The sequence below is a fragment of the Bombus flavifrons genome, chromosome 12 (assembly GCF_040668555.2).
Source record: "Bombus flavifrons isolate JBK064 chromosome 12, iyBomFlav1_principal, whole genome shotgun sequence".
Classification (NCBI taxonomy): domain Eukaryota; kingdom Metazoa; phylum Arthropoda; class Insecta; order Hymenoptera; family Apidae; genus Bombus; species Bombus flavifrons.
The window spans coordinates 11,125,544-11,148,137 of record NC_138453.1 but is presented as its reverse complement, the minus strand read 5'-3'; the positions used below and the strand labels follow the sequence as shown (position 1 = coordinate 11,148,137).

The window sequence follows — 22,594 nt, the reverse complement described above, 5'->3', positions numbered from 1 at the left end:
CGAATAAACAACAATATTTTATACGTTTGTCGATCTTTTCTGTTGTTTCAGCGTGTTTGTCATTTTTGTGATTTATACAAAGAGTGTTTGATAATTCGTAGAATACTTTCTGTTGAAAAATCAATTTCATCGTTCGCTGAATTAATGTCTGTTGTCGAGAAAGGTGTGACGTCGATTTTCTTGCCTTGATTTTCCAATGCTGTTGTTATTGAAAGACTATAGAGATAAAGACAAGTTTTTCGTAGGAAAATGAATAAACGATGTAAATTGGGGAGAAGTTAATCGTGGAATCAGTCTCGAACGAAGTGTATATAAACTATTTTAGAATGTACAGAATAATTCGAGCGGAGGATTAAAAAATTTAGAATGATGTAGTAATCGTATCGATACAAAGAAAATAACTAATATTTAGTTAATTCGAAGTCTGTGAATGGAGAAAATGTTACTTACTCGTGAAAATGTTTCCTTAGCGAAACAAAACCCAGTGAATCACAACCTTTTTGGGCAAAGCAGTAGTACACTTATAGATTAGGAATTTTCTATTATTTTATTATAATTCTATATATGTACTTTTATCATTTTACTTAGCCTGAGATAGGGAACATATGTGTCGTACGATTAAAGTATTGTCAACGCTGTACGAAAGGAGAACGACGAAATCGATGCAGTATTTTCCTTCTCCTTATTTCTGTAGATTTGTTTAATAATTATGCGATATTACGATACACGACTGTCTGACACGATTATGAAAAAGATTCGTGGAAAGCTCATGATCACAACGATGCTTCAGCCATGTTGTTCTTCGATTCCAAATAGTTTGAAGTATATTAAACGAAAAGGTAATACTTGCGAGGTTTCAAGTTTCTTGAAATAATTATATTTTTAGTAGTAGACTTCCTCTTCGATGACTAAACTTAAAATTCGTCTTCGATCGTTGCGTTCTAGTGGTTGCAGGAAATTGCGTGAAGTTTTCACACAGATCAACAATTAGATCTTTTATTATCGTTAACACGAGATCCTCGTTTTGCTTCGTATCTTTTCAGTGATGATTTTAAGCATGATCATCGCGCTCGTGCCAAATCGTTCCAGCAAACTGTACACGATACATACAGTGTGAGACTATCGTCAAAATCCTCTTCGAATGATCTTGTATCATCGATACGAGGTATTTTAATACTGTCGTTATAAATCTAAATAACAAAGAATTGTTGAAGTATCGAACGATTCGTTTGCCACTGTACAAATACACAAAGAGTAAGATGAAGGAATCTTGGATGATATTAATTCGCGATAAATTAACTTGTGATAGAAAGTTTCAATTCTGAGAAACTCTTGGAAAATGATACGGTAATTAATAAATTACTTATTCGAAGAAATTTCGCGATAATATAGAGAATACGAATGGTAATCACAATATTATACAATTTACATAGGTACACCGTTTGTTTGCTTGATTCAATATACGAACAAATTGCGCATCGTTTCACGAGTTGGTAGCAACTAACTCGGCGTAAATTTTTATACGATATAAATCAACTTACGTCGAGATTTAAATAGTTTCATTTTCCGTCTGCATGAACGAAGGGTTTAGCGTCTGGCGAATCAAGCGATCCGTCGTTCTGCTTTGTACCAATGCTGAGTATTACATCGATCAACAACGTTTAATAGATGATAGCCCGCTTCGTTTCCGCTGCTTAAACAATTAGCTTAGGTGCGGCAGTTAGGAAGAAGAATGTTGACAGCAAGAAATCGAATAATCCTCTTTATCGTAGCGCTATTTGTCGCCGTTGACAAATTTTTGGCAAATTCAATTGGAAATTTGTTATTTTATCGTATTACTTATTACTACTTTCTATAATCGAAATTATAAAGAATTTCGAGAACCGAAGAAAAACACAATCACTGATTGCTGTATGAAATATGAAAAGTTATGATAGCGTGGCAATGGAATAGAAAATATTAAATCAGCAATGCTTTCGAGATTAAAAGCGTGTTATAAATATTTAACCGAATTGAACGATTCGAAATTACCGTCGAAAACACTTTTCCTCCTGTTGCACGTTAAACATTACTTACTACTACTTTGTGTATTCACAGTTTCATAAACAATTTTTCGTTGCAAGCACGCAAGTGGATGCGAGTCAGCAGCACGATTATACAGCTTCACGGCCGTGTAAAATTGTTGTATATTAACCGTACTGCACTTTTATCATTGTCAATCGTAATCGTGATAAAAAGCGGCTGTAACGTAACAGCAGAATTACATTTCCATGCGAGCGAAATTATATTATTCAGGGTACAGTAAGTAAGTAAGTCGTATGAAAATGTTGAAGTAGAAAAATAAGAGATCGTGGCAAATAAAAATCGAAAATTTTCATCGAAACAACGTCGATTTTCGTTCGAAGGTACATCATTGTCAAGATTCATTTTTAGAAACGTTCATTTTCACATTTCAAACATTCATTTTAAAAGTCCGAAGCATAGAACTAATTGTAAGATTCTAGTAACAATTTATGAAATGATTTATCATTGTCAAGTCGTCGACCACAGCTCTCGAACACCTCGCCCATAAGCGATATCAATTGTTTTTCTTTTTTTTAAATATAGTGTCAAATATAGATATCGTGTATATATATTCTCTTGTGTTTATATATATATGTATATGTATATAATTTGTAGTCTTTTCCTTGTAAAAGAGTTCAACAATAACGTCTACATAGATACTTCTTAATTTTCTCATTAGCTGCTCATACTAGTACTGTGCATACTTTATTTTTCATTTCGTACGAACGTTAAAATCTCTTTCATAATAAACGGTACAGACCTTCTGCTTCCTCTTCTTCGTGCAGTGATCGAATGAATGTTCGAGATGCTTGGTAAAAAATCGGGTAGACCTTTTCGATCTGCGATAGTAGATCGCCATAATAATAATACGAGAATAGTAGAAAAGTCGACGGAGCAATAAGTATAGTATCATGAAGTAGTGGTTTAATGGGAAAGCGAGAATTGATTGATGTCGACGAAAGTCGTGTTCTCCGCCGTCGCGTGACACCATATAATTGATAATGATTAGATCGAAGAAATGGTTGGGAATTCGCAGGCAGGCAACGCGTGTAAATTATCGTATATAAGTAGTCGTTAAGATGTCAGTTGTAAAATAACACTCTCAAAATCAGTATCGATAACATTTTGCGTTTTGATGCTGATATACCGCTCGAAGCAATCGGAGAATTACTTCGCCGGTTCCTTGAATCATTTTTTCGAATAAATCAATCGTTGAAAATGTAAAAGGATACCGTGTACTTAGCATGGAAAATAATCAAATTTCGTTAGGAATAAATAGATTCGTGTGCGTAATTTTCTAATCATCTTGAGCAGTGTGTTACTGAAATAACTCTTCGCGTTCAATTACAACCCACAGACTACGCAAATTAAGAGTATCCTTAAAATAATCGTACGATTATCGTAGTAGTATAGTATGACCTATTAAATCACTTTAGTGAGCACGTACCTCGTCTACAATCATTTACAGAGGTGGATCTTTTACTGACTGACTGTAGATGGAGATTCGGTTTTATTAACAACCACCATGAGTGAACGTCTCCGCGTTTATCATAAATACCTGTATACGGTTCCAACGATAAAAAACATTAATGTACTAAGAATGTTCCTCGCAAAACACAACGATTCGTCATATAGAAATCTCTGGCGAGACAACTCAAACGATAGGAATAGTCATACTCTGAAACAATTCTCTTCCAGCGAGAAAATTAATTTGTTAATTATTATATAAAATGTCAACAGTGTATAAAACCAGAGTAGAGGATAACGAGAAACGAGAACCATTTAAAATTTGTGCGTTTTGAACAACCAAACCAAATTCGCCCTGCCTTCCTGCCTCACCACTAACTTTATGTAGAAACCAGTCACGGCAGGGTCTTCCTGTTTAGGGGATTCCGCCCCGTGTACCCTAATCTCTACTCTTTCGTCTTTTCTCTTTTCCACCTTTTTTCGTTCCGTTGTTTGCCGCTTTTCTGGTTTCTTTTCCGCTTCAGGCTTCCGACCTTCCAAATACAACTGCATCTGCTGGAATTGTCGACTCTCCCACTGCTCCTCGTATCTCAGGTTCTCTATCTGTCGTTGCAAGGCTTCTTCCTGCTTGTATATTGTTAATTCCTCCGATGCCCACTGAGTTTTCAGTTCCTGCAACTGTAGTTGCAGTTTTCTATCCTCGCGAATTCTTCGTTGTTCCTTTTCCTTCTGCTGCTTTAGTAACTCCTGCTCCCTACTTATTCTTTCCTCTTCTTCCAATTGTTGCTGTGATTTTTCCTGATTCGATAGGCTTGGTTCCTCTGGTTTGTTTTCTTCTTCAATCTTTCCTTCGCTCTGCGATTCTTCCGGTTGCTGTAATTCTTGTTTATCCTCTCGGTGTTTCTGTTTCTCTTCATCTTCTTTCTGAACTTCCAGCAGCTGTTCCTTCTTCTCCTTCTCCTCTTCTTGCTTCTTCTCTAAATCTGCTTCTTGTTTTCCTTCCTTCGAAGCCTCCTCCTTTTTAACTTCCTCCTGCTTCTTCAATTCTTCCTCCTGCTTCTTTTCTTCTAGACTCTGTCGATTAATCTCTTCCTCTTTTTGCTTCTTCGTCACATCCTCGACTTCTTTTACTGTCTCCTTCAACTCTTCTTCCTGCTCTCTCTTCAGCCCCTTCTGTTCCTGCTTTCCCTCCTTCTTCGGCTCCTCCTGTTCCTGCTGCTTCTTCAGCTTCTCCTGCTCTTTTTGCTTTTTCAACTCCTCCTCCTGCTTCTTCTTCTTCTGCAGTTCTTTCTGCCTCCTCTCGAACTCTTCCTGCATCTCCTGTCTCCTTAGCTCCTCCTCCTGCTTCCTGATCAGCTGTTCATCGTGCTGTCGTTGCAGCGTATCCTCTTGCCTCATCGATTGATACTGACTGCGTTGCTCGATCAACCGTTGTATATCCTCCTCTTCGGAAGAGCGATGTTTCGGCCATCGTTCGTGCTCCCTTATCTCCTGCTCTGCTATGCCGTATTTACCTTCAAGCGGGTGCGAGACCGCAACGTTAATAGGAATTTCCTCGCGTCGAGGCTCGTCCGATACGGCCGCGATCAATGCGGCCGTGGCCGGAGGTTAGTTGCTACCTGAATGCTGCTTCTCGTCGGACCCCTCGTCAGACCCAGTCGAGCTTAGCGATGTGTTGCTGCCGAATTGGTCCTGTAGAGATGACTGCACCGACAAACTACGGTCCTGGTGCTTTACTCTGTGGGGGGACAGGTGTCCGGGATCGACGCTTGCCGGGTCTGCCTGCAACAAACTCTCTGGTTAAGAGACTCACAGAATCGAGCCGCCGATCAAGACGGATAATAAAGGATAAATATAGAGAACTCGGTTCTACATGGTGAAGTTCGATCAAAAATTAGAGGTGTTAACCCTTCCGCGAAGAAAGTTGCAGTACAATTTTTCTTATTTGAAGAGGATCACAGTAAAATTTAATAAAATTCAATTAACATTTCCACGGATGTTTAAAATATTTTGTTATTCTTCAAACCTAATGATAGGCAAAATTATTAGATGGATCGTCTGGTTCGCTCTTCACGTCGAAAGGGTTAAGATTGGGGTGTGAATCGAGGTTGTTTCATATTGATGTATAGATTGTAATAAAACGTGTGAGGGATGTAGTGAGGGACGTGAGTAGACTTCATTTCTCGGAATTTCTATTCATATTTAATTAATGTCAGTATGTTTTACAGTTAGAAGATTTGCGATAACCGTGTAAGACAATTTGAATTCAATAAATCCATTGGCAAAGGATCATTTATTTCTGTACAGTTTTCGATAAACGAACGTCTACTACACTTTATCGAATATTCAGTGAAGAACAACTATATAAAATATGACACGTAATTGATTGAACGTAGAAGACGTATTAATTCCAAACGATAATTTCGGGAAACAATTATTTGAAAGGAAATAACTATTGCAAATGGAATAAATGCTACATGTGCGACAGCAGACAAATGTACTTGGGAAAATAATTTCTTTTAACACGCGTAACAGATATGAAACGGTTACATGGAACAATTAAAGGTCGATTCGATTAAACATTTGAATATGTCAAGGTTCAAACAATTAAATATTGCAGACTTACACTTTCCAGAATAATTAACAGGAAACTTTCTAGAATAATCAAAAATATTGCAACAATCAGTAACCACAAATTTCTATTAAGCTTATGTAACATTAAAGACTATATTATCTTGTATCCTTTAGATATATAATCTTTCAATTATTCTGAACAGTGTAACATACATTGAGCAAAATATATATATTTTCAGATAATAGATAGAAATGCGTGTAATGGTCTCATACAAAACTGAAAATCACTTTTTAATGAAATTTAAAAGAAACCCTTGGATTTTCAAACGGTTACACTGTGTCGCAGGTGTACATAATACAATTTTTAACCAAATTTTCGAACGAGATGATCTTTTCGTTTCAAACGAGATAATTCCACTTTCTGCATGCTTCGATAATAAAGTAACAGACAGAAACGGGTGTACGTTGTATCAAAGGGAACAAGAAGAATCATAAATGCATAATCATACTTGAATTCTTTGCGACCATAATTTCTTGTCTTTTTTTAGGACGAGGCGTTATACGAACATGAAATAACTGAGCACACCACAGTTACCTTAGTGGAGAATGTACATTTTAGCTCATTTGGCTAGAAATTCGCAAACTACAATCCTGGAGCTACACTACAAGTGCTGCTTGCAACAGTGTAATCTCGATCAAGCTGTTTCATGATACATTAAAACAAACATTTTGCACGAGTTCTGTCTGCGACATACGAATCAGTAAGCTAAGAAGGCTAAAAGGCACAATAACTTGAAAATGTTCTAATTACGATAAAGTAGATACTAAGAGATAAAAATTCGAATATATGTAATACTTTGATTTTTAATTAAATTACGAAACAATGTTTAAAGTTTGTGAATAAACTCGATATTTGTATAGAATGAGAAGAAAGAAAGCGTAAAGAAGAATTAGAAATTGATTTCATTGACAATACTGAAATAACACGCACCTGATAGGCCAACGCGTTCACTATGATCCTCGAAGGCACCAAGCCCAGAGGATGAACTTCTCTCATCAGCACGTTCGCAGGGATCTTATGGAACTGAATGTACTCGAGGAAATTGCCAATCACGTCTTTCAGATCTTGATTTTGATTGCTGTCGCAATACTTTTTACTCCACATCAAGGCCGCCTAAGATAATCGAATATTCAGTGAATTTTAATAGTTGAAATATACAGAATTAAAAAGACTAATAATAGAAAGTCGAGTTTTTTTTTTAGTGGGAAATTAAATGACGGAAAAGTTTCATGAAATTAAGAAGGGAAGGAATTATATTTTCCAGGAAATAGCAGATAGACGAAAGTTAATAACGAATAGAGAATTTCTTGGTTCAATAGGATGAAAGTAATGTCGAAAATTCGCGTACTTGAAACTTGGTGAATTCATCGGCTCGTAACTCTTCTCTTGCCAGGATTAAGCGAACTACATGTTGGGGAAGTAGCGTGAAGGATCCTAAATTCAATACTTCGTTGCCATGTTCGTCGATGAATTCGAATACCTTTAAACACGAAACAAGAAGATATCAGTATTTTTATACGGTAAAAAGAATTCATTCGTTTCCTCAGGCGGAAAAATGTTAATTTACAAAAAACTTTCTCAAATATCTGTAAATTTCTATACAATCTCACCTTATGGACCAAGGATTTCGTACACTTGTACTGAATGTATCGTTCTGCCGACGCCAATAAAGCGCACACAGTGTCCACTGTTATACAACATTGTACGAATCCAGTGCAAGCATTTCTCAGTTGTTCTAATCCATAATAATCGGCGGCATTCATCAATCCTTTAAAATGAAAATTAGCTTACTACCGCGAAATTGTTTCCTTCAAAATCCATAGAACGTTAATATATACGACGAACGAAATACTTACCTAATAAAGTTCTAGGTTGTAACGTCACACATCCAGTATGAATGTACTCGATCAGCTGACGAAACACGTCGGGCTCGAATTCCTCGATGATTACGGTCTGATGTTCATTCGGCTATGATCGATCACAAAGAGTGATGTATTTAGAAAAACGAAAAGATTGACAGCGATTCAAAGACTGAAAATCGAAAGTTCATGCTAAGCGATTTGGTGCATTTAGCGATGGCTAGAAAATATTTTCAGTCTCAGACTAACTAACTAACTACGCTTATAAATACTTTTTACTTCTAAAAAAAGAGATGTATTATCAATGACGAATTTCTAAACAATTACCTACTATCATCAACTAGAAATTTTTAATAAATTGCTGCGTTCTAAATATTTCCAAGGATCGTCCATCGTTGTTCGCTTAAGCATCGATGAAAATTGAAAACAATGTATTGATGCCGCTAGAATGTTCGCATTGCTGCATATCCTTATAAGCAAACTACTGTGCGTCTATAATACATCATCGTCAATTTCACCACTACATAACGAATTGTAGGATGCAGAATTACAGAATCAAATTGTGCCGTCCTCGAATAACAGAGGATTTTGATTGCAGTCGTGCGAGTCTACAGTTATTGCAAATGTGCCGATGTAAGAAGGACAGCGGTCTATATTCACGATTCTCCAGACTTAGACCGTATAGTCAATTTAAAACTTGCATGCCGACTGAAAGAGATAGACTGGAACGATGAATGCCTCGTTAACAACTAACTGAATTGGGCTGGATGCATCGTATGGGTAATCGCTTACAAATGAAATTAGGATACCAGATTAACGAACAAGGGTTGATAAAAGGACGTCAATTGTATCTCGATAAATTTCTGATTTTTCTTATAGATTTTAATTTTAATTCGTTTAATTTATTCAAATAAACAGGAAGTCCCTTTAACGTTAAAAATGTATAGAAACATATGCGAATACATAGTTTCACGGAAACGTAATACAACGTAATGCGAGATGATACAGAAAAAATATAACAGTTGAGATTGCAATTAGGAGATTAGTGAGCATCCTATGCATCGAAGTCCTAAACTTTCACATAGTAGAAGATCAAAAGTCTACGTGGTTGTGAATTTTATTGCCTACTTCACATACTCTATTTATGGTATTGATTTAAATTATTTCTTTGAGAATAGTATACTTATGATTATAGAAATATCTTAGAATTGTTCTTCAGAGCTAAGAAAATAACTATTTTTTGTACTCGTAGAAAATATAAAGTTAACAGTTCTAAGGACTATTTTTAAAAGATGCCCGTAAAGTGATCTTCCACAGTAAAATCTGGTATCCTGAGACAATAAAATTGAGACCCTTTCGAAGAATAATGAAGTTCATATTTCTATATCTTTCAGTAAAAAAAAAAAAAGGAAAAAAAATAATAGTACCACAGCGCATTAGTATCGTGAAGATATATGATAGATACTTAAAAAAATAAAAAGTTTCCTACATTACTGATCGAGCCATACAGAAATCAAATTAATTGATTCTATGAAGATTAATCATTTACTTTCTAAAGAATCAGACATTAATCATCTACTATGATATAAAATGACAACATTTTTATAAAACGTATCAGTTTGACTTCACATTACCAACGCGTCAATGTTTCATGCAATCGTACAGATTAATTCTAACTTCGCGAAGATTATTCGCTTGACGAAGTCTAACACACACCGAGAAACAGACCAAATCCGTCTAACTAACAATTCTTAAGAGATAGAATTTCTCTCGGTGAAACTTTTCGAATCGAGGATTCATCGTTATTCAGGATCCTTCTCGTTATTGTAATGCTTCAGAACAGAAAAAGAACAAAAAATAATAAAAAGAAACAGACAGAAACTTGTGACGAGCATAGAGTGAAAGAAAGGGAAAGGGGAAAATAAAAAGAGGACTTCAGGATGCAAAATCGTATAGAGAAGTGACGTTATAATAGTACCTCTTGTATGGGAGCCAACTGCTGCGCGAACCCTGACCGCTACACGGCACACAACAAACGCACACTTACTATTTCTATCATTTTAACGACGAGGTTCGAACACAATTCGTTTAAATGTTCTTTAAAATGCTTCTTTTTTATTTCAATTGCAGTAAATTGATTGGTTGTAGCAACCGTTTCAAAGATTAATCGTGTAGAGTATATATTTCAGATTGAAAGTTTCGAAAATGAGAGTTTATCGATCAGAAATTTAATATGGAAGCGAAGGAAGGCAAGCACTAAATTTGTAATATTCCAACATTCGCGTGGGTGTTTCATCCATCTTGTTTGTAACAAATAAGTTCAAAGATGCCCACGTTTGATCGGTTTGATTTTATTTTTAGTTTGCTATTTCTATCTTTTCTGATAATATAGTGAAAGAATAGAGGTAGGTATTGAGAAAACGATCTTTCTGTAATGACCGCGATTACCTGTTGCGCCGCGTTTTGCAGATTCAGCAGCGGCTCCGAGCTTCTTTTCAGGAACAGTCGGATCTTGTTTTCCTTCGGCGGTGGTTCCTTTTTATGCTGTGGACTGGGTGCTTGGTAAAACATTTTTTGAAACACCCTATAGAAACAAAGAATACATTATTTCACCTTTACTGTATTTATATTTATCTAAATATCGTAATAACAATCTTTTTAACTGTTGTAATAAATAATATTAGAAGAGTGTTGTTATTGTAATAAAACGTACTACTTACACATCAAGATTACCTTTGCACGAAAGAAAGAAATTGATCGTAGCATTAATCGCGATACGAACCTACTTCTGGCTGCTAAAACAGCCTTCACAGCGCAAATGGGCTCTTTTGTTTCACCGACGAGGAAGGTCACGTCGCATAGTTCCGGCATACTAGCCAGAAACTTCATGTCCTCGGCCAAGCCGCTCTTATTCCCGTAAATGAAACAATCCGACTCATCGGCCACTTTTGACCCTGACGCTTCCGGCATCGAGCTGATATTTTCCTGGAAAACATTTCATGTAACGCATGTTCCATTAAAAAATTTCATAAAGTATAATTTCCTCCTTTCTTTAGTCTTGAAATTCCTTTTTTTTCTTCTTGTTTCACACAACGAAAAAAGACAAAACGATATAAAGACATACAAGAATTTTATTATGGAAATATGGCATCTCTAGTATTTTAGAATAAAACGATTGAAACTTAAATTCGCGCACGCGTTGTAATATATTCTACGTGATAAAACGAAAGCTTTCTAAGTGTTAGAAGAGATATATTTGGATGACTATGAGAAAGTTTGCTGATATATTCTGAACAACTTTGCGAATGATAAACAAGCTTCAGCTAACGTGTGATACGCTTTACTTCCGCGTGAGTTTTGCATTTTTATATAGAGTTTATATCTACCTACTATATTAAAGTCTGGTTTCGAATAAAAACATTATCCTGAAACTAAAAGCTTCAACAAGCATAATTGCTCATTAACGGAGATCCGCCATGAATTATCCGCGTTTGCAGTGAAATAATAAACTATAATTGAAGCCATATGGACGACTTCCAGCAAACTGACTCACATTTTCGCTTTATATTAAACGACGGAGTATTTGAAACTATTTTCACTGCGAGAAAGTAAATATTTGCAACTCGTCGATATCACATTCACACGATTTAACTTCCTATATCGAGTTTCCATCAGGTTACTTGTCCATGTAATCACACAGCCACTCTGTCAATACAACACCATAGCAAGGGTGCATTTATTTTCGAGAACATCTAACATTATCATTCGAGTCGCGTCTAGTTCGATCAAACAACTATCGCACAGTTATTATTAGCAAAGCGTGATATAAATAAAAATCGGATTTATAAGATTCCTACGTACTCACGAAGAATGGAAACACTCTATGTGTTTCTTTAAAAGTGGATAGAGGAATCGTGTACGAATTCGAAACGAAGAAACTGTATTTTTCACTGATATCGATTCATATATATAGAGATCGATGGAATGTTTCAAACATAAACACTTGATTTCATAAATAATAATCGAGTATCTGCAATCTACATCGTAGGAATTCTTCATTAAGAATCGAAACGCCGCGCCAAATATTTAGCCTTAATTCAATGCTGTCCTGCTTCGCTGCAATTAATTCTCGATTTAATAATAACGCTCTGAAAAATGTCAGATACTCATCCAGTTAGGTATTTCGATATTACCGAAATTCAATTATCGGAGTAATTATTATGTGCAGGTAATTGGCAGCGTTAAATTCTTTTCGATCTATGCGATCTTCGTAAGCAACGTTTTCATTAAACGTTCCCGAGAAATTATTTCATTTATTTAAACGTATTTATTTAATTCTTCTAAATGTTTAGGAAAAATAAGAAAATATCTTTTTAGAGAGAAAGTAAAAACCTTTCAGTGAAATTCATTTACTTCATTTAATTTGTTTAGGTAAATAATCATTTCGATAATTAATTTTCTTCGTATACTTCTTGAACGGAAGTGTAAAATGTGATGGACAGTTGTAAAAAGGAAGATTACTGTAAGAAGCACAAATTCCCGCATGAATGGCCTTAATGCAGTCAGCGAGGCGAGCGCGTGAGGAGTTTCTGAAGAAAATGCGACACGGGAACACGCTTTAATGGACGAAATGCACTCTCTTTTATCCGGTAGGGAAATCTGCTATATCGTCGATAAATCACCCCCTGACGAAAGACTTAACTACCCTTCCGTGTAATGAGCCCTGTTATCTACGATGTAGTTAACCTACTTGCAGCAGGAGACCCGTTTAATCCTCGTCCCACGTCAGCGATATACTTTCATTTACGTTCGACCTTTAAGCAACGCGAATTATTTACGCAATGTAGGTGTTCAGACTCGGAGAATTTGATTGGCACGTTGATAGCCAAAAAGCGAACTGAAATTTCAAACATTCAAGAATATAGTTCCTTTTTTATAGTACATGTAATTTCATCTATATATTCAGATAAAATATTTTTGTTTGTTACTGTTATTAATGTATATGTAGAACTATGTACAAATTCATACTTAAGACTTTTCTTCCGATCGCATTAGAAACAAATGACATTTCAGAAACCTACTAATTTCTAATAATTAAATAGAATTCGCACAAGCCACGACAAATACAAAAACAAAATTCTGCATCCACACCGAACAATATTCTGGACAAATACTATACATTATAACGAAACCAAAATAACTGGAAACGTTAAAAACGCCACAAGCAAATAAACCCAGATATAACAACGAATAAAATGTTCTCTCTTCTTCAGCTACGAGAAAGAAACGCAACGGTAAAGGAAGAATGAAATTTTCTCGTTCTTTCAACCACGACAAAGAAACAGCCGCGTCTCATTAACGGTGAAGGCGCGCGTAAATTGCATCATCTCGTCGCGACAGCAATCAACTACATTTCACCCAGAAGCAACACCGACGCAATGGAAAGTGGTGCCCCGCGGAGTCAGCTTTTAAATTACCTGTTGCTCGAGTCCCGGAGCCCCCTCGCTCGCCGGCCCGCTTTTGCCCCGAAAAAACACTTTTACCTCACTTCCTCGTTTCTACGATCACGCATAATCCACCATACACGCGTAATAACGACCCGTTTACCACGGTGTTCACGCTACAGCATCTCTTTTTCCTTTCCACTCGAAGAAAACAATCAGCGATTTTACAGAAGAAAAGAAAAATATCAATCGGTGGTACGTTAACCCAAAATGAACTATTCCAGGCTCTGCTACCCCTTATCCTCTTCCAGGTACCCTTACTGACAGTCGAGGTACGTGAAATCGAGCAACCGTACGGAAGAGACACGCCTGTATCCGCGGTTCGACCTTCTCGTCTCTCGATTTCTCGCGTTTAACCCGACTTCAACCCGACACAAGTGGCTCAAGCACGCCTTAACCCTTCCTCCGACAGGCACACGAGGGGGTGGTTGTTCGAACAGGTCGTTTTCGTGAATGGAACTCGAGCGACAAACGCGAAAACGCCGCTCATACTCGGCCAAAGCCACTCGACTGCGCCGAGCCTACGTTCCCTCGGGCCAGGCCAACCCTCATTGCGCACTCGCACACCCTCTTTAGGGGTGAGACTGGAATACAGCTGCGCCTGTGCGACCCGTAGGTCCTCCGAAGGACCTCTCCCTTCTTTCTTCTTCTCCTTTCTTCCAACGGATTTTTAAATGTCATCTAGTTACCAGTATCCTGAGATCGTTGATTACGCGACCGATGGGGGGTTAATTGCATTTCCTACAGGCAGACGTGGATATTAGCCTATTTGATGACGGCCTTGTTCGCAAGGAAATTGTTTCCTTGAGCGTGGCGTCTCTACCTGTTCCTTGGAAAATTCTCTGCTTTTATTTGAATCTGTTTTGAAAGAAGATAAATTGTATAATGATGTTACTGCGTTGAAGGGCTTGATCTTTAGTTTGATGTTTTGATGTGGCTATTTTGGAGAATTGGTTTTATTTTTGAGGTTGATGGTTGCGGTTGAAAAGAGATATTTTTTCCTTGCTCGAAGTTGCTTAAGTATACCGTCCCTTGATGTCGTTTGATAGCGATGAAGCCGAGTTCGGCTGGTCGCCACTGTTCACTCTCGATTTTTCACGCTATGCTTAAAACGCGAGTAACGAAAGTGAAGGTAGCGTGAACTCCAGCGTGACGAATCCGGGTCAAGCTCAAAATCTGGCTCTGTGGACCACAGCCATTCATGTCTGTGGAGGAACGTTCGTCTCCCTCTGGTTCCTTCTCTCTTTCTCCACTAATCAATAACAGCCGACCCCGCAACAAGTAGGCATCCCGGCTGAAAGATGGGGAAAAAGGACAAGTACCGACACCTGCTAACGTATTAAAGTTTTCCTTTTTTGAAAGCTACTATAACATTCTTTTCAACGTCTCCAATAATTCGATTATTTCACTTATTCGATTAAATGCCCTTAAAAAAATTATCTAAATCATTCTCGTAATATAACAAATACTTCGAAGTGTATAAATTTTATTTGTCGCGAATTTCACGATATTAGAATCTTATAATCTTGACATTCTTCGTTTTTTGAATATTTTTCGGGTATCTGATTTTTCTATGTGGCTCAAAATTCGTTGATGTTGAAAGGGGATGCAAGTGACCTTCATGGAAGGCGAATATCACTATATTTTAGGTATCAATGAATATTCTAAATATAAATAATTTATTAGTGTGTTTGTCAGGTGCAAATGGTAAGAAAATTGCTCAACAAATGGAAGAGCTTTCGACGGTCACATTCTCCTGGCGAGAGACGTCGCAACGCGGACGACGCCTGCGCGAAAATAACGAACGATTTCGTTTTGGTTTCCGTGGCAGCCCTCGATAATTGGTGAATGGCTCGATAGATACACGCAATCCTTGGTAATCGTGAAATTGCATGCAGGAAGATTTTTAAATATTCAAATCTACTCGGCCATTAATCAATGTCAACCCTTATTATTCGATTCTATCAGTTGTAGACAATAAATTTTATACTGGGATAGTAAATTTGACCGGGCCAACAGATTAATCGTGATTAATCGAGTATTAACTCGAAATGTTTAGCGATTTGTTAATAATTAATAACCAGCACGTAGGGTTGATCAAGTGGAAATGGAAATTTATGGTCGGACCAGAATAGTTCAAGGTTGATCAGAAACTATGTCACGACCGAGTTTCATGGTGAACTCTCGATTCAATATCACGAGCAATTACGCGGCTCATCAAAGGAATTCATAGCGCCATAACAATGAATCGAACTAAGCACAAAGGAAAACAAAGGCTTTAAACTCTAAAGACATCGAGTTTCAGAAATGAAAAGAGTATGGTTCGGTATTGGAAACTATCGAGTACAATAGCTAACAGCATATAGTTATCCCATGTGTGAAACAATATGATTATAGAAATTGTTTTGAATAATAAAGGTGTCATCAATGTTACATTCAAGCTATATCGCTGTTTCTATGATCGTCTTTCTCTTTCTTTTCACAAATTTTCTTGCTTACTCTGTTAATGACTGACGTTCCATCTGTGTTTTTTGTTTCAGTTAAGAAAACGATGACAATTTTATTAAACAATAAATTTCCAACTTCTAACGCGCCGCAATAGTAACACCTACGTAACTTTAAAATGTTTCAATATGCTTGGTCGAGTCTTTCTTCGTTTCAGTGGCAAATGCTTCCTCCTAAGGATGCTAAGAATAGACAATACACATTCATCATGTCTCTTCGTCCACGTTAATTTTATTTTCAAACATCCTTCCAATAAATCAAAATATTCTCGTGTCCCACCACTTTTCTATCAGCCTAACGGGAGAAACGGATGACCGAGTGAACAGACAAGAATAATAATCGATCCTCACGGTATTAACGTAAAACAACATCGATTTATTCAACACAAATACTTGCACGTTACGATAGAGGTTCGGTAATAATGATAATAATAATAATGATAATAATATTCATATATGTATATATACAGGAAATAAGGCACGTTCGATATTACATTAATTAACGTGCGACCATACGTCGCTCGGCTATCCAATAATACATCTCTTATCGTTTTATCATCATCGTGTCTTCGTCTCGTTCGTTCGATATGCAACATCCTTACCAAATGTAGAAAATGTCATATATATATATATATATGTATATATATATATATATATATATATCTATATAAATGTTCTCGTTGAATTTTCATTCGTCCGTTCATCGGCATTGTCAAAGATAAACTTTTACATCGTCTTAAATCTATATTTATAATCATATATATATGTATATATATATGTATATATATGTATATATATATGTATATATATACGTATTTCCCTTTTGCTTAATTATCCATGAAGAAATCACGACCATATCGGTCGATTTTCCCTTTCTCTTCTCATATATTCATTCTCTGGGAACATTTCTACGGTGTCGTTCTATAGCCGATATTTCAAGCCGCAAATAGGCGCGAAATTTGAAACGTTCGGAACGAAAATCGCTATCGTCGATCGTGTTCGATTGAACGCTTATTGCAATATTTTTCTGATTGATTATTCGCGATTTATAACATTCGCTTAATAGATTATTAAATGCACTCACACTCTGGTTTCAATTTCGATGAATGTTTATTATCGGTAAATCAATGACCCATTATGAGGATTAGACTGAGCTAACGGTTATTCTATATTGTCTCGATGAATTTCTCAGGAAACATGGCTCATTCTTTCAACGATAAATCTTCTAATGATGCTGGCTGTGATTGATGAGGAAATCGATGACGATCGAGATATCGTGATATTGTACAATGTTCCTCGCGGTATTTACGATTTCGTTGGCACGCGCAGACACCTGCAGATTGCGCTCTTCACTGGAATCTTCATTATTAACCCTTTATTGTCTTTTGTTACAGGAGAACTGTTCGTTAATCTTAATCGTTTAGGTTGATATCGAATTCATAATGATATGTTCTGTACGTATAGTACACTTTCTACATATCTAAAAAAACAATTTTTATCATCCAATAATGTGACGTCTTTGGTCTCATTTCCAAATTTTATCTTGCAAATAAATTGGAGTTTCATTATATTTTATTTATTCCCAAATAAAGCAACGAATTGATTATGCAATTTCGTAATTGTCTAGTTTTCAGATTACCACCTAGTTCTCCTTCCGAAATTTTCATCAGCGAACCATCAGACAACGAAGGGTTACACGAATTCTGCTAGAGAGTTCGTGATTCTAAAGGACTTACACTCTGAAACTGATACTTACTCTCACACATACACTCGGAAAACTTATTTTAGGCGGTATCTAAACTGGCATCAAGATACTTTACACGAATGTACAAAAGTCTCCCTACACCGTAATCGGAATGTATCAACCATTAATCGTTCGTTCTTTTTTTTTTTTTTTGCCTGTCCCTACGCGCTACCTACGTGCTAAATTAATTAGAAAAAGAAGGTTTGTCTAGAATTTGGAATCGTTGGTTTCTTGCGTCGAAACTGGAATGTAAGGTGCTACTGTAAGCGGTGTAATACGACAGAGAAACGAAGGGCGATCGGCGAATCGTTGATCGATGAATTTAAACATTTCATAAATGACATAAATGACAGAAGATTAGGTGATTTTTACTACGAGCATTTCCTGGAAATGTGACGAGTTAAGTCTTTCGTTTCACTTCGTTGACAACGTGTTTCTTTGAGATCAAAGAAATTTCTTATATCAAGAACAAAATAGGTCTTCAAGTCTAACGTATTCAAGTGAAGTAATGACTAAATTGATATGTTTAACAAATCCAACGATAAGCTCAATGTATCTCAAGTACGATAGACGTACGTTCTCGTTAACATTATCTGAAAATTGCAGTATTATTAACCGCAATCGTATTACAAGAATTATTTTTAATTTATCCTTGTAAAGGAAGAAATACAGATTTCGGATACATTTTCAAATAATCTACATACTTGCTTCGTTTCTTCTACTTTCTTCTGATTTTAAACTATCTAATGTCTCCACTTCCACACGTACTTTATCGTATTATCCTCTTTTTCATTTTCAAGATACAAAAATAGAAAGCTAGAACGTTCTATTCTAAAAGCATCGAAGTGTAATCTTGAACATCTTTGGAATGAAAATAATACAAGAAAAGACATGTATTTTACACGCAATAAATTGTTTGATACGTATATTATTTGTTTTCTCTCTTGATATCGTCATATGTATCTTTGAAAGAAAGATTTATGTTTTGCTTCAGATGAATAATCCTGTTTGTTTCTACCATCCACGAAGAAGGGTTTCGTACAAGTGGTAAGCCGTAGCCGTTATTCACAATCAACGATCCGCCGTTTTTCAATGAAACTGAAACGCCACGTCGTCTCTGAGATGGCACTCGCCGTAAGCAGCTTACACAAATCGCTTCATCCTCCTTAAAACAACGGAGCTACGGATGAAAGCGACGATCGAGGCTTTCGTAGAGATCGATACGGCCGCGTTCGTCCATTTAACTCCGAATAAAATTCAACAACCTATCCCCTTTTGACACGCTTTTCGCTGTCATTGATGCATTGACGCGTATTCGCCGCCACTTAAACGTTAGGCTTAAATTATACAGTGTTTATCGAACAATAGATCGTGTCGATTCGTAAGTACTTGCGCAATGTTATACGTAATCATTATATCTAATTAATGGAATCTTTAACACAACGATTCTACAAACTAGCTTTACTATCAAGGAACGGAGTATCGCTTGTAATTATTCCAAAGATTGAGACTTCTATGTTTTGGAATGTTCACGAGTCTCTCTCTCTCTCTCTCTCTCTCTTTTGGCGCATTTATATTGTGAAAATATAAAGTGTGTGGAGAGAAAAATATGTATTGGGAAGTTATTCTTAGTTCCTAGTTCCAAGCATAAAACTTTGAACTATATATTTTAATTGAGAATATGTACTGTACTTTGCACTGTACTGTACTTTGTTACTGAGTATATTAACTTTAAAATATGTTACGATACCAAAGATGTTTTAGGAATAATACTAACTCTTTCGAGCTTCTAAATTCAATTTTATTATTTTCAATTGCTCCTTATTTTTATTCCATTGTCTCTAAGAATTCTGTCGTTTCTAATTTAACGTAGATATTGTCTAGGTCCTAGAATCAAAATACAATCAAGTCAGCAACCATCCAGATAATTACAAGCGATGCCACGAGTATCCAATCTCTCAAGAAACGACAACCACATAAACGCGTGAGTCCATTAACGAAAGTAAGAAGAGAAGAGAACAACTATCCATTTAAACACTGCCCAGTAGCAGAGGAGGAAGATTAAAAAGTCGTAGGTTCCTTCGTGTACTTTTCGTCCATCGGTAAGCTTTCAATTCTTCAATGCCAGCGAAAGCGATCCTCGAGCGTGTGTATCGACACTCGATCACTCTTCGAGTGTCCCAACTCTCTCATTGTACACCAGGTTACAGCTTATCCATGAGACTATATCCCTCTTCGATCACTCCTTAAAACGACGTTTCTATTGCACTTCGTCCGTCTTACAGTTAAAGGTTAGAGCCGAAGATCGGCCATTTGGAACGTGTCTCTTCTTCAACTCGGACTTCTCAATGGTTCTTCGTTCGAATAGCTTCCTCAAATAAATTCCCCGTGGTTCCTTTTCTTCGTCTAGCGTTCGATCTTGAGCATCTGGCGGTGTTTCGAGGCATTCGTTGCCTCGATACCACGGCGTCTATCTACCGAAACGTGTCTTAGCGACGGAATAACGTTGAACAGGCACCCAAGAACCGGCACGATCGAACCTTCGGCCGAGACTTTTCGACTGATGACGCGATAAAGCGCGATATCACAGCTTTGATGGATCGTAGTTCTCGAACGACCACCTCTGCCTGGCTGCTGCTGCCGAACATTCCTCCATGATCAGCCGCTGCTTGCTCTCCGTTATTGCCAGACACTTGTCGCTGCTGCCGTGTCTGATTTGCTTCGTCTGAAAATAAAAAAATAATGGTCAGTATTTGTGCTGACGATAAAGAAGAAATAACGAGAATCGAAGCTTTCTCATCGTAGTCGATACGATGGAATTTTTTCGAAAGGTCAATTATTATCCCAGCTACAACGGAAAATGATGAATCACAGTGTTTCATTTTTGAATAAAATTATCTCGCGTAACAATGAAGAGTAGGCAAACGAGAATGCGTTCTACAAAATCCTTAGAAATGAATAATTTAATAAATAATTCAATAAATAACTGATAACATAATCGATAAATAATCTAATAAATAACTAAGAATATGTTAAGATAATTAAATAAAAACCTCTGTATTTTGAACAGACGATCCGCGTTCGACACGAATAAATTCCAAACTTAACGCAACAAGTACGAAAATAATCCGCAGGAAAATCAGGACAGGGTTTGATATTAATTACTTAAGCGTACACTCAATACTTGCCACGAACGCAAGGATTACGTACCTGATGATTATAAATCCATTGTTGATTCCCCTTGCTACCATGACAAGGATAGAGGATGACATCGGTGCCGCTGTAATCCAGGCACGACTCGTCTCGACGGATCTCGCCAGTCTTGCTCAACATCCAGTACTGTGACAAACGATCAAGATTAATGTTCGTGGATTTTGACCTCCATCGTTTGCCTATGACCGATGGTTCTGACAGCTACTGCACATACATATGGATGTATTTGTCCACCGACAGACTGCCGAAATCATAAACATTCAGGAGACGAATGGAATAGGTAAATTTCTTTGCAACTTGTTGAAAAAACGTCATGAAACTAGGTGAACATTTTTGATCAAAGTATATTTTTACTGCAGGTCAAGCTCGTATAAAAAATCTAAGAGCGTTTAATATTGTATTCTAGAATTTTATATAACTTGTCTGACATATCGTCGACCACTATCACTTGGCTGTATTTTCTTATTACTCGACTAAAGTTCTATCTTCTCTAAGATGAGAATTTGAATTATTTGGAAATTATCATCGTCAGGAACATTTTACTAGATTTTGTTAAACATTCTAGTATCTCGTAATTTATCAAATTTTAGACTCTTGATGGCCACAGGTAATTTCAAAATTTTTTGATTAATAGAGATTCTAAAATTTGTGAGCCATACGTAATAGCGTAGAAACTGTAAAGTTATGTAATAAATTTACTATTTTCACAAATGAATATATGAAAGATTAGGTATCAAAAAAATATATTTGAAGAAAATGGAGTAATAAGGTAATCGTAATAAGATTCAAATTTCTGCTTACACGGGAGACCATATAATATGCGGAGCCACTGGAAACTTTTAATTAACACGGTGAAATGGTCAATTTTCTTAATTGAAAAGAAGCTTCTTTGTTGAAGGGATCAAAATTTTCTTTTGTAGCTTTGAAGTTTTTAAGCGCGTCCGGGAAATTCAAGTTTTTAATGCGTATGAAGAGAAGTATTTCATCTCCGTAATTACTCTAACAATATAGTGGGTTCAAATTTGCACATGTAATGGCTACTTAATGCTTTGAAGCCTTATGAGCCTTCGAATATCCTATGGTAGTTGAAACTTTTTAAATTTGATAAATGTTCATCGATAAAATAATTAAAATAGAAGTGATAAAAACTTCAAGAAAAAATTTTTTTTTACTAACGATAGAAATATTCTATTAGACTGTAAATAAATTTTTCTCATAACAAATAAACTTTAAAATACATAGAAACTCTGATGATAGAATTCTATTTTGTTAAAAATAAAAAAATGTTCGAGTGAAATCTTTTTCTACGCGAACATTTTCACCACTTTTGAAACGTAATTTCATCGGAATAATTATTAATTAAATATGTGCGTACATGGTTACATTTGACACACTTGAGGCGAAATTAAATCCGAGTGGGAAATTATATGAGAAGGGAATTTCGTGGTAATGAATGTCGATCGTTGATAATCGAGTTCAGTGGTCCCAGATATTGCGTCGATCTGCTCCTATGTGATTGAATCATACTGGTCAATTGAATTTGACATCGTTCCATCAAGTTGTAGCTGCTAGTAGCGAAAACGAGAACTAGAACGTATCTTGTT

At 36.4% G+C, this 22,594-nt stretch overlaps 2 protein-coding genes across 8 annotated transcripts in view; both read right to left on the bottom strand.

The window, feature by feature from the left end:
* Positions 1-613: 613 nt before the first annotated feature.
* On the bottom strand, positions 614-14,084 carry LOC138185393 (golgin subfamily A member 6-like protein 6). Of its 3 annotated transcripts, XM_069124278.1 has the most exons (10): positions 13,503-14,077; positions 10,808-11,010; positions 10,474-10,609; positions 10,004-10,042; positions 8,023-8,134; positions 7,777-7,934; positions 7,515-7,646; positions 7,097-7,279; positions 5,151-5,313; positions 614-5,045 (listed from the first exon to the last, which is right to left on the bottom strand). In XM_069124278.1, the coding sequence occupies exons 2-10, from the start codon at positions 10,993-10,995 to the stop codon at positions 3,847-3,849; spliced, it is 2,310 nt and encodes a 769-aa protein (XP_068980379.1). In that variant the 5' UTR covers positions 10,996-11,010; positions 13,503-14,077; the 3' UTR covers positions 614-3,846. The 3 variants fall into 3 exon arrangements, 2 of the variants coding, with proteins under 2 accessions (XP_068980379.1, XP_068980380.1); XM_069124279.1 differs by lacking the exon at positions 10,004-10,042 and having other exon boundaries at positions 13,503-14,078; XR_011174603.1 differs by lacking the exon at positions 10,004-10,042 and having other exon boundaries at positions 4,906-5,045; positions 5,151-5,309; positions 13,503-14,084.
* A 3,828-nt stretch (positions 14,085-17,912) lies between these two features.
* Positions 17,913-22,594, bottom strand: part of Pgant9 (polypeptide N-acetylgalactosaminyltransferase 9) — a 293,677-nt gene continuing 288,995 nt past the window's right edge. For all 5 annotated transcript variants that reach the window (XM_069124998.1, XM_069124997.1, XM_069124994.1 and 2 more), the window contains 3 exons: positions 20,988-21,116; positions 19,528-20,502; positions 17,913-19,485 (listed from right to left, as the gene is read on the bottom strand). In XM_069124998.1, coding sequence (XP_068981099.1) covers positions 20,362-20,502; positions 20,988-21,116 — 270 coding nt within the window. In that variant the 3' untranslated portion in view covers positions 17,913-19,485; positions 19,528-20,361. The remainder of the gene's footprint in view (positions 19,486-19,527; positions 20,503-20,987; positions 21,117-22,594) is intronic.

Bases quoted from the DNA above. Each gene is read 5' to 3' on its own strand.
- LOC138185393 (XM_069124278.1), bottom strand. From the start codon at position 10,995: ATGCCGGAAGCGTCAGGGTCAAAAGTGGCCGATGAGTCGGATTGTTTC. The intron at 8,135-10,003 runs GTACTATTATAA...GATCGATCATAG, and splicing joins AGTTGGCTCCCATACAAGAG to CCGAATGAACATCAGACCGT. The intron at 7,935-8,022 runs GTAAGTATTTCG...TTCATTTTAAAG, and splicing joins ACAACCTAGAACTTTATTAG to GATTGATGAATGCCGCCGAT.